The 12881-nt window shown below is 38.2% G+C and overlaps 1 protein-coding gene across 1 annotated transcript in view; it reads right to left on the bottom strand.

Annotated features, from left to right (window-relative positions):
• TASP1 (taspase 1) overlaps positions 1–12881 on the bottom strand; it is a 615049-nt gene that overhangs the window by 65301 nt on the left and 536867 nt on the right. Inside the window, exon 12 of the mRNA XM_007946379.1 lies at positions 8376–8449. Coding sequence (XP_007944570.1) covers positions 8376–8449 — 74 coding nt within the window. The remainder of the gene's footprint in view (positions 1–8375; positions 8450–12881) is intronic.

The following is a 12881-nucleotide window of genomic DNA, read 5'->3' on the forward strand; positions in this document are numbered from 1 at the left end:
AAAAAAAAAAAAAACAAGGAATGGGTTTATCCATGAGAAAAAAAAGGGGAAAAAAGGAAAAAAAAATTAAAGTAAAAAAAGGAAAAAAAAATTAAAGTAAAAAAAAAAAAAATTCAACCAGGAACAGGGAAAAGAGAAAAAGCTAAATCTGGGACCTGGAAGGGGGAGAATAAGATTAATAGTAAAAAGGACAAATGTATTAATAATAATAGTTGGTTTAAAACAGACAAATACAAGGAAACTAATCACTAGAAAAAAGAAAGAAAAAAAGAAAAGGAATAAAAGAAAAAAAAAATTGGTGGAGGACAGGGCAGGGCACCCAGGCTCGATCTGAGCACACAGACTGTGATGGAATTTCTGTGGGCCCAGAAGGTCGGTGGGAGTAGGGGATGGCCGCACCTCCGTTCACCAAGAGGGTGTGGGGTATAAGAGTAACAAGAGGAATGTCGCACCTTTTCAGTCTTGCAGGTCTGGAGTGTCCTTGGGGTTGCTGTTAAGCCAGACCTCTTCTTAAGCCCCTGGAATCATTAAATACCCAAAACAGTCAAGCTGCTTGTATCATTCAAAATGGTGGCGCCCTCCAGACAAACAAAAGTCTACAGCTCAGCCTGCCTTTCTCTTCACCTTCTCCATTTATTCCCCAGCCACCGTGCACGGTCCTCCGTGCAGTCCCTGGTGAGCAGGGCTGATATTTATGTTAATTCTTAAGTCCTGCCACTACTTGGGAAGCTCCAAGCTGTCTGTGCCTTCAGGATCACCCAGGATCGTTGCCAGACTGCAGCTCTGTCTGTCTCCTTTTTTGGTATTTTCATGCAAATTCTTCTGCTAGTTGGGGTTTAGTTCCACTTCTATATCCTTCCCATCAAGGCTCAGGGGTCCAGGATTATCTTCTGTGTCTGTGTTAATTGGTTTCCCTTTTCTTTGTTGAAGAGGGTTTGTGCAGTCTTTCTGCCTCGTCCACCATCTTCTCGAGGCTTATTCTTTTTCTGAGCTCTTTCAGCTTGAGAATGCTGAGAGCATTCTTCCCTTTTGATTTTCTAACTCTGGGACATTGCACATTTCATTAAAGTGATTGGTTTTGTCTGCTTGAGATGCTCTTTGAAATCTTCTGTTCAGCTCTTTTATCTTGTCATTTCTTTCATTTGCTTATGTGGAGTATCTCTATTTGTGTCCTTAATGAATATATGTGGCTGCAGCCATATGTTTGTATTTACATATACTTATGTTAGGAGCTCTGGTAGCATAGTGGCTAAAGCACTTGACTGCTAACCAGAAGGCTGGCGGTTCAAACCCACCAGCCACTCCTCGGAAGGAAGGTTGGGCAATCCTACTTCCGTAGTGATACTGCCTCGGAAACCCAAGGAGGGGTCGCTATGAGTCGGGGCCGACTCGACGGCACATAACAACAACAACAACAACAACATGTATACTTCGGGAGGTCTGGTGGTATAGCGCCTAAGGCATATGACTACTGCCCAAAAGGATGGCTGCTCAAACCCACCAGCTGCTCTCTGGAAGGAAGGTTGGGCAATGTAATTCCACAGTGATACTGCCTCGGAAACCCAAGGAGTGATCCCTATGAGTCAGATCCAACTTGACAGCAGTGTTTTTTTTTGTTTGTTTGTTTATATATACTTCTGCACCATTTGTCAGTTTGTGGTACTGTGGTGACTTGTATGTTGCTGTGATGCTGGAAGCTATGCCACTGATATTTCAAATACCAGCAGGATTAACCATTGTGGACAAGAAAATTGGAAATTGTGAAAAATGAAAAGGAATGCATAAAGATCAACATCCTAGACATTTGTGAACTGATGTAGGTTGGTTTTAGGTATTTTAAATCAGACAATACTATTGCCTACTAGGCTGGGAGTAACAAACTGAAGAAGACTAGCATTCTATTATAGTCAAAATTAACATTTCCAGATCTATTCTGCAGTACAAAGCTATGAGTGATAGCATAATATCTGTACATCTAAAAGGAAGACCAGTTAATACAACTATTTTTCAAATTTATGTACCAACCACTAAAGCCAAAGATGAAGAAATTGAAGAATCTTACAAACTTTTGCAGTCTAAAATTGATCAAATGTGCAATTGATATACATTGATAATGACTGGTGATTGGAATGTAAAATTAGAAACAAGAACGATCAGAAACTGGAAAATATGGCCTTGGTGATAGAAACAATGCCGGGGATTGCATGATAGAATTTTGGAAGATGAACAACTTGTTCATGCAAATACCTTTTTTCAACAACAAAAATAGTGACTATACATGCCAGGAATCAAATCAGCTACATCTGTAAAATCAAGTTGTGGTAGTTTGGTTTCTGTGTCAACTTGGCTAGGCCTGGTTGAGTGGCTGGGCAGCTGGATATAGTATTTCCCATGATGAGACTGATAATCAACTTCATGGTGGAATCTACTGGGGGCAGCTAAGTAGCTACCTTTGGGTATGTGGTCTGCTTCCTGTATATATAAGGAGAAGCTTTGAGAATGGTCTCTATCCTTTGGCACACATGGACCCTGCATGTAGCTGTGTCATTGCTCAGCAGTCTGTTATGTTCTGCTGACCTTGGGACTTACAGTGGACTTAAGTTAATGGCCTGCCATGTGGACTGGTAACATTGGGACTGTGCCTTTTACTTGTCAACCTTGAGTTTTTCAGCCTCAGTGCCAACAGCTGCCTGAGTGAAGAAATGCCTCTAGCTCCAGTGGGCCGGGAGCAGGAGGCAGAGCTGACCCCAAGGTTGAGGGGCTTTCACCCAGCCCCTAGAGCCTGGCACTTTGAACTTGGACTTAAAACATCCAAATTGTAAGAATAAACTCTTGTTTGTTAAGGCCATCCCTATTTGTGGTATATTTCTTGTCAGAGTGGCACTAGGTAACCAGAACACAAGTGATGGAGAAGCTCATCATCAGTTAGAACAAAGCTAGGGGCTGATTGTGGAACAGACCATCAATTGCTCATATGCAAGTATAAACCAAAGCTAAAGACACAAAATACAATATTGAGTATATCCTACTTGAATTTAGAGACCATCTCAAAAACAGACTTGACACACTGAACACCAATAACCAGAGACCAGACGAGTTGTGGGATAACATCAAAGATATCATACATAAAAAAAGCAAAAGGTCATTAAAGAGACAAAGAAGAAAGAAAAGACCAAAACAGATGTCAGAGTAGACTCTGAAATTTGCTCCTCAATGTAGAATAGCTAAAACAAATGGAAGAAATGATGAAGTAAAAGAGCTGAACAGAGGATTTCAAAATGTGGCTTGAGAAGACAAAGTAAAATATTATAATGAAATGTGCAAAGAACTGGAGTTAGAAAATCAACAAGAAGAAACCACTTTCAGCATTTCTCAAGCTGAAAAACTGAAGGAAGAATTCAAGCCTCAAGTTGTAATATTGAAGGATCTTATGGGCAAAATACTTAATGATACAGAAAGCAGGGAAGACAATGGAAGGAAAACACAGAGTTAATGTACCATAAAGAATTGGTTAACATTAAATCATTTTATGAAGTAGCATATGAGCAAAAATGATGGTACTAAAGGAAGAAGTCCAATGTACTGAAGGCATTGGCTGAAAACAAGCCTCCAGAACTGGCAGCATACTAATTGAGATGTTTGAACAAATGGATTCACTCTGGAATTGCTCATTCATCTATAACAAGAAATTCAGAAGACAGGTGCCTGACCAACAGAATGGAAGAGATTCATGTTTGTGTCCATCCCAAAGAAAGGTGATCCAACAAAATGTGGACATTATTGAACAATATCATTAATATCATACATAAGTAAAATTTTGTTAAAGATAATTCAAAAGTAGTTGCAGCAGTAATAGGGAACTATCAGAAATTCAAGTTGGAATCAGATGACAACATGGAATGAGGGATAACATTGCTGTTGTCAGATGAATCTGTGTTGAAAAATGGGATACCAAGAAGATGCTTACCTATACTTTATTGACTATGCAAAGGCATTTGACTGTGTGGATCTTAACAAATTATGGATAACATTGTGAAGAATGGGAATTCTAGAATACTTAATAGACCAAGAGTCATTTGTTGTAATAGAACAAAGGGATATTATATGGTTTAAAATCAGGAAAGGTGTGTGTCAGGGTTATATCCTTTCACCACACTTATTCAATCTTATGTTGACCAATAATCCAAGAAGCTGGACAATATAAAGAAGAAAGCATCACCAGGATTGGTAGAAAACTCACTAAACAACCTGCAATATGCAGATGACACAACCTTGCTTGCTGAAATTGAAGAAGACTTGAAGTACTTACTGATGAAGATCAAACACTCCAGCCTTCATTATGGATTACACCTCAATATAAAGAAAACAAAAATCCACATAACTGAGCCGATAAGTAAAAGCATGATAAATGGAGAAATGGTTGAAGTTGTCAAGCATATCATTTCACTTGGACACACAATCAATGCTGATGTTACCAGCAGCCAAGAAATTAAATGACATATTGCATTATGCATCTACTGCAAAAGACATTTTTAAAATGTTAAAGAACAAAAATGTCACTCAGAAGACTAAGGTGTGCCTGGACCAAGCCACAGCATTTTCAATCACTCCATGTGCATGTGAAAACTGGAGATTGAATAAGAAAGACAGAAGGAGATCTGATGCATTTGAGTTGTGGTGGTCTTGAAAAATACTGAAAATACCATGGATTGCTAGAAGAACTAACAAATCCATCTTAGGATAAGTGTAGCCGGAATGCTCCTTAGAGGCAAGAATGGTCAGACTGCTAGACTTCATCTCTTGTACTTTGGTCATGCTGTCAGAAGGAACACACCGGAAAAGGATCATCACGCTTAGTAAAGTAAAGGGTGAGCAAAAAAAGGGGAAGACTCTCAATGAGATGGATTGACATGGTGGCTGCAATAAGGGGCTCAAGCATAGTAATGATTGTGAGGACAGTGCAGGGCTGGGTAGTATTTTGTTCTGTGTACACAGAGTCACTATGAATCAGAACTCACTCAACGGCAACTAACAACATTGCTTTGGCTATTGGGGCTTTTCTCCTTTCCATATGATGTTAGTAATTATTTTTTCCATTTCATAAAGAATGTTGGGATTTGTATTGGGATTGCATTTTATCTGTAGATTGCTTTAGGTAAAACTGACATTAAGTCTCCCATTCCATACACAAAGGATGCTGTTCTATTTTTGTAGGTCTCTGTTAGTCTCTTGTAGTAGCTTTTTATAGTTTTCACTGAATAAGTCTTTTATATCCCTAGCTAGGTTAATTCCTAGGTATTTTATCGATTTGGGAGCTACTGTAAATATTACTGTTTTCCTGATGTGTTTTTTTCAGTGTACTCTTCGTTAGCACAGAGGAACTGAACTGATTTCATGTTGGCCTTGTAATCTTGCAACATTGCTAAATTTTTCTATTAGTTCCAGCAGTTTTCACGTGGAATCTTTTTGATGTTCTATATATAGGATTCAAATTTGTGCCCATTGAAAGAAAGGTGATCTAACAAAATGGAGAAAATATAGAACAGTATCATTAATATCACATACAAGTAAGATTTTGCTGAAAATAAATAAAAAACTGTTGCAGCACTATATCAACAAGGATCTGCCAGAAATTCAAGTCAGATTCCAAAGAAGTTGTGGAAGGAGGGATAACATTGCTGATGTCAGATGGATGTTCACTGAAAGAAAAGAACACCAGAAAGATGTTTACCTTAATTTAATGACTACGCAAAGGCATTATATGGATTATAACAAATTATGGATAACACTGCAAACAATGAGAACTCCAGAACACGTAATTGTATGCATGAGGAACCTGTATATAGACCAAGAGGAAGTTGTTTTAATAGAATTAAGGGGATGCTTTATGGTTTAAGATCAGGAATGGTGTGTGTCAGAGTTGTATCCTTCTGCTACACTTATTCAATCTGTATGATGAGTAAATAAATTGAGAAACTGGACTATATGAAGAAGAGTGCATTATGAAGATTGGTGGAAGACTCACTAACAACTTGCAATATGCAAGTGACACACGTTTGCTTACTGAAATTGAAGAAGACTTGAAGCACTTACTGACAAAGATCAAAGACTACAGACTTCTGTATGGACCGCACCTTGACATAAAGAAAGCAAAAATCCTTACAACTGGACCAATAAGCAATTTCATGATAAACTGAGAAAAGACTGAAAGTGTTAAGCACTTCCTTTTACTAGGATCCACAATCAACACCCAGGGAAGCAACAAGAAATAAAACAACATATTGCATAGGGCAAATCTGCTACAAAAGACTTTTTTTTTTAAAGTGTTAAAGAGCAAAGATGTCACTTTGAAGTCTAAGGTGAACTTGAACCATATCATACTATTTTCAATAGCCTCATATGCATGTAAAGCTGGACAGTGAATAAGAAGGACCAAGGAAACATTCTTGCTTATTTGGATTATGGCATTGGCAAAGAATATTGAATATACCATGGCCTGCCAGAAAAAGAAACAAATCTGTCTGGAATAGATACAGCCCCAGAATGTTCCTTAGAAGTGAAAATGACCAGACTTCGTCACATGTCCTTTGGTCATGTTGTCAAGAGGGAGCAGTCCCTGGAGAAAGATATCATGCTTGGTAAAACAGTGGGTCAGTGAAAAAGAAGAAATCCTCCCTGGGCAAAAGCCATCTTCCCAAACCCACATGCTTGACCACTATAATGTATCCATACCCTGCTGATGCCACTCTTCACCCCACAGGTCTGTTTATCACTTGGCTGCCAGTCAAGTCATGGGGGTTAAGTTCAGTTTCTAGCCTGAAGGACATCCAAGGGCCACAGTTCTGAGTGTCCCAGGGATAGAGCTGGGAGGGTGGGAGGGGATGGGGAGGAAGAATGAAGGGAAGGGGTGGGTATAGGGAGGAAGTGGGAGAAGTGCTGTTGCATGCAGGGATTGCAGTGAATATCACAGGGCAAAATGTGTATGGATTACTGAATGGAAAACCAATTTGCTCTGTAAAGTTGTATCCAAATCACAATGAAAGAAATAAAGAAACAAGGCAAAAAAAAAAAAAAAAGAAAGAAGAAAAAATTTTAGTACCTAAGGCATTTGACTGCTAACAAGAAGGCTGGCGGTTCAAACCCACCAGCCATTCCTTGGAAGGAAGATGGGGCAATCTACTTCCGTAGTGATACTGCCCTAGAAACTCAAGGAGGGGTTGCTATGAGTCAACATCAACAATGGCAGTGAGTCTGGTTTGGTTTTATTAATAACAGCTACATCTTCCTCAAATTAGCTATCTTTCTGTGTTCCCTGTTCAGGGTATTACGTAGCACGATGCCAAAATGGTTGGGATGAGAGAGTACTCCTGATGTTAGCAGGTTAGTAGTGCTCCCAGCTTCAATGCCATTCCTCTTGCTCCTTTTCCATGCTTCTGGACTCACCTGACTCTCTAACACCTCAGCTGCCATTTGGAATTCTGAGATTTCAGTCTGTGCTTGTTTTTATAAGGTTTTCAGTTGGTTAGTTGCTGGTAGAATAAATGGGAACACCCACTCACTTTTCTATCTTGGTATATCCCTTATGTTTTATTTGTTAATGATTCAATTTATATCAGAAGGTTTATACAAGAAGTTTCTTTTCCTCACTAATGTATTTACAAATGTGTAAAATAAACTATGTCCTTTAAAAAAGAGGCTGCCCAACTTCACAGATTTGTAATTGAGGTATTTTAATGCCAAGTAAACATCATATGCTATAGCTGTTTCTAAAATCATTATGAACCACATGAGGAACATGAGGCCAATAAAAAATAAAATCCACAAATTATGTTTTTAGTCACAGCTCAACCATCACGAGTCTAGGGAAGCTTGGCAATTTAAGAGGTGATATATGCACGTCGTTATAAGTCACTAACAATCACATAGAACAGACACATGGCACACAGGAGCACAGACTTTTGATTTTGTCCATGAAGATGTGCCAGGACACACCAGAACGCACTGTCATATGGGCAAGTGTGTCAGTCCCACTGCCTTGGTATATGTCCTTTAACTCTTCTACTGCTCCTTGCAAAACCACTCATCCCTGGCAGTTTTACTTCTACTTTCTCTTCCCAATACCATTTTCTCTTTTCCAATTATCCACAAGGGGTGAAGAGGAATAAGATGTAAAAAAAAAAAAAAATAAAGTGTTCCTAGTCCCCTTTCTCTATCAAAAGCAAAAATGATCAGCTGTTTTTCTTTAGGATCCTTAACTGTTCTTAATCATAGTTTTGTAAATATATAGAGCTACTGAAAAATAAATTAATTTGTACCAACTTAGCTGGCTGGAGTTTTCTGCAATGGTTACAAGGTTTCCACGTTACCCGCCTTACCTTGGCTTTCCCATCCTGTGCTGACATATATCCAACACACATGCTCTCTGTCGTGTGGCTCCACAGAAATTCCACTGCCATGGAAGAGAAAACAAATAAGCACATTCAGATCACAGATGGAAAATAAATTTTTGTTTTTAATAGAACAGTTAAAGATAGCTTTATATTTAACACACTCATTTCCCCACTTTCCATTTGCTCCTTCATAAATGTCAAGATGATTTACTACTCAAAACTGTGAAATGCCATTTACTGTAAAATGAAAAATATATTTATTTCTTGTCATAACTTATGAATATTACATGTAAAATAAATGCTCTTCTGTTTGAAACTTGTAACATTAAACACACACATACATTCACAAACGTAGTACACAATGATTTAGCAAATATAAGGTTCTATAGCATAGTTTCCTTTAAAACATACCCCCTACCCCTAGGTCTTGATTTCAAAATACCATTCTCCATGAAAAGAAACCAAGATTCCTTGGAGAAATGTCAATTCCAGGGCTAGGGCAGAGAATAATACCAAATGAGTATGGAACATCTTGTTGTGCCAAAACGTGAAGAAGTGCTCAAGGAATGGTGGAGATTTATCAAAAAGACCCAGGGTCAGTGAAAGCGCTCTCACTGGCCAAATCTGTGTTAATCTGAAAATCAAAATAAATTGTGATAGCAATAAATTATAAACACTGAGCAAAATAAGAACATGAGTCCACTAGTGGAAGAAAATTTGAAAAAGAATTGGCTTAAAGTATCTGTCCATAAACTTTATTCAACATAAAGGGGGAAATATAACTTCATTACGGAGAAAGCTGATGGACTCCAACTAACCAAATGATCAATGCTAACATCACCCAAAAGAGACAGACTGATACTAGGTGCCTCCTGATAAGACTCCCAGAGACACATCACTTATGATGTCTTCCAGTCAAAAACGGCAAACTGAGTAAGAAAACATCAACCAAATTCAACATGGATTAATCTACTAAATAAATGGCTTGAACTCTTCAAAATGTCAAGGTCAAGAAAACACACAGAAAGCTGAGAAACTGTTCCTGTTTAATGGAGACAAAGAAAACATGGCCACTAAATGCAATATATAATGCTAAATTGAATCCTGGACTGGGAGGGAGAGCATGTTATGAAAGACATTATTGAGAAAATTGGTGGAGTTTGAAAATAGACAATGGATTAGATAATAATATTGTATCAGTGTTAAATTTTCATTTTAAAAACCTTTCTGTGGGAGAGTTCCGGTATGATGTCAGACTGGGCAGAAAGACTGCACAGACCCTCTTCAACAAAGAAAAGAGAAACCAATTAACACAGGTACAGAAGATAATCCTGGACCCTGGAGCCCTGAAGGGAAGGATATAGAAGTAGACTAAATGCAAACAAGGAGAAGAATTTTCATGAAAATACTAAAAAAGGAGACATACAGAGCTACAATCTGGCAGCAATCCTGAGTGATCCTGATAGCACAGACAGCTTGGAGAGTGCCGAATGGTGGTAGGACCTAAGAATTAACCTAAAAATCAGACCTCCTAGCCAGGGACTGCGTAGAGGACTGCTCTGGCGGCTCTGGAATAAACGGAGAAGACTAAGAGAAAGGCGGACTGAGCTGTGGACTTTTCCCTGTCCAGAGGATGCTGCCACTTTGAATGTTTACAAGCAGTTTGACCATTTTGGATATTTAAAGAGACAGTGCTCTCCCAGATTCCAGGGGCTTAAGAACATGTTCTGCTTGCCAGCAACCCCAACAACACTCTGGACCTGCATGACTGAAAAGGTGCGACATTCCTCTTATTACTCTTAAACCCCCCACCCGCTTGCTGAAGGGAGGTGCAGTCATCCCCCACTCCCACTCACCTTCTGGGCCTGCAGGAACTCTATCGCACTCTCTGTGCTCAGACAGAGCCTGGGTGCCCTGCCCTGTCCTCTGCCAATTTTTTTTTCTCTTTTGTTATTTTCATTTTTTTTTCTTCTTCACTTTCTTTCTTCAGGTGTTCAGTTTGCTTGTATTTGTCTGTTTTAAAACTACTATTATAATTAACACTTTTGTGCTTTTTACTATTATTCTTTAGTCTTCCCCTCCCAGGTCCTAGTTTTCAGCTTTTTTTTCACTTCCTGTTCCTGGTTGAAAAAAATTTTTTTCTTTAAATTTATTTTGTCCCCCTTTTTTCTCATGGTTAACCCCATTCCTTGTTTTTCTTTTTGCATATCTCCCATTTTTATTTTCCTGCATTATTCTCCTTCTCTACCTTTTTTCTCTTAGTGCTCTATCCCCAGATATTGAAGGTTTTCTTGTTTTTTTCTTCTTCTTTTTCCCTTTGTTCTTTTTTTCGTAACTGTTCCTGTGTGATTACATGGTATGTATGTTGTCCATGTGCTTTTAGTTTTTTGATCATTATTCAATTGTGATTTTTGTCTAACTGAGTGGAGACAGCAACAGTCCCCATAAGACACAACTACATCCACACCTCCTCCAATTTCACTTAACTCAGCAAGACTAACTACCTCCTTCTACACCAATGGGCCAATGATAAAAAACCACTAACAAGAGCCTGAATCATCCTTGGTTGCTCTTTACAAACTGTTAACAGAGATCTAAATACAACAATGCACCAATGTCTTGGAGACAACAGACCATCACAGTCCACACAAAGAAACAGGATGCAGTGGTAGAAACAAGGGAGCAGGATACAGAACCAGAACAAATCCCTGATGAAGAAGCAGCATTGGAAATCTCCGATAAGGAATTCAAAAGAATTATATTTAGGTGTCTTCAAAGGATTGAGAGACAGACTAAAGAAAACACAGATAAAAACCTAGAAGAATTTTGGAAGAAAATACAAGAACAAAATGACAAAATAAATGAAAAATTAGAAATGATTCTAAATCTACAGATAGAAATCCAGAAGATTAATACTAAATTGTCAGAAATAGATAACACATTGGAAGGGCAAAGAGGTAGAATTGATGCAATGGAAGACAGAATTAATGAGATAGAAGACAAATACCTGAATGCTTCTTTGGAAAGGGATCAATCAGAAAAAAAAAAAAAAAAGAAAGAAAGAAAGAAAGCCTAAGGCTCATGTGTGATACCATCAAAAGGAATAACTTAAATGTCATTGGAATTCTAGAACAGGAGGAGAAAAATAAAACCACTGAGAAAATTGTCGAAGATTTGTTGGAGGAGAAATTCCCTTATATGATGAAAGATGAAAATATATCTATTCAGGAAGTCCAACGAACCACAAACAGCATAGACCCCAAAGAAAATCACCAAGACATATCATCATCAAATTCATCAAAACCAAAGACAAATACAGAATCCTAAAAGCAGCATGGGAAAAACAAAAAGTTACTTGGAAAGGTCAGCCACAAGGAATAAGCTCTGATTTCTCAACAGAAACCATGCAAGCAACAAGGAAATGGGATGGTATATATGAAACCCTGAAAAAGAAAAATTTTCAACCAAGAATTGTATGTTGTGCTGTTGTGTGCCACTGAGTCGGACCCGACTCATAACTACCCCTCCTTCGGTATCCGAGGCAGTATCACTATGGAAATAGATTGCCCAACCTTCCTTCCGAGGAGCGGCTGGTGGGTTTGAACCACCAGCCTTGTGGTTAGCAGTCAAGTGCCTCAGGCACTACACTACCAAAGCTCCTTCCAAGAATTTTATACCTGGCAAAATTGTCCCTCAAATGTGATGATGAAATTAGAAGATTTCCACATAAACAGAAACTAAGGGAATTTGTTACAACCAGACCAACCTTACAAGAGATACTAAAGGGAGTCCTTTGAGCAGAGAACCAAAAATAGCAAATAACAACCGACCATTAATACACAAGATAAAATAATCCAGAAACTACAGCTATGGACATATCTGAAGTAAATTGAGTTTACAAGATTGTAAACAGGGAACCAGAGACATCAATTGGCAAGTGAGGAAAACTACAAACAAAAAGAGGGAAAAGACTGTGTAGTTACAGAATTTCTGAATGGTGAGAAAGTAAAGAGAGTTGCAAGATAGAATGAACTGTTCTAAACTCGGGGATAAAATTATAAATCATAGGGTAACCTCAAAGAAAAATTATAAATGTTCACATCACAATAAAAAAGAGGACAAGCACAAATAATTGGCATATACTAAAACAACATCAACAAAGGAAATGATAATATGATTCATAAACATACTGAGCTCAGCACAGAAAATAATATGGAACAGAGAAACCAGGGAAACCATGAAAAAACATATAACAAAATGACAGCAACAAATTCATATGTGTCAAATAATTACACTGAATGTTAATGGATTAAATACATCACACAAGAGATGGAGAGTTGCAGACTGGATAAGAAAACAAAACCCATCAATATGCTGCCTACAAGAGACACACCTTAGAGATAAAGACAAAAATAGACTAAAAATTAAAGATTGGAAAAAGATATATCAAGCAAATGGCAACTGTAAGAGAGCAGGAGTGGCAATATTAAT

Source organism: Orycteropus afer, unplaced genomic scaffold (assembly GCF_000298275.1).
Source record: "Orycteropus afer afer isolate SDZICR_OR568_19922 unplaced genomic scaffold, OryAfe1.0 scaffold00158, whole genome shotgun sequence".
Classification (NCBI taxonomy): Eukaryota; Metazoa; Chordata; class Mammalia; order Tubulidentata; family Orycteropodidae; genus Orycteropus; species Orycteropus afer.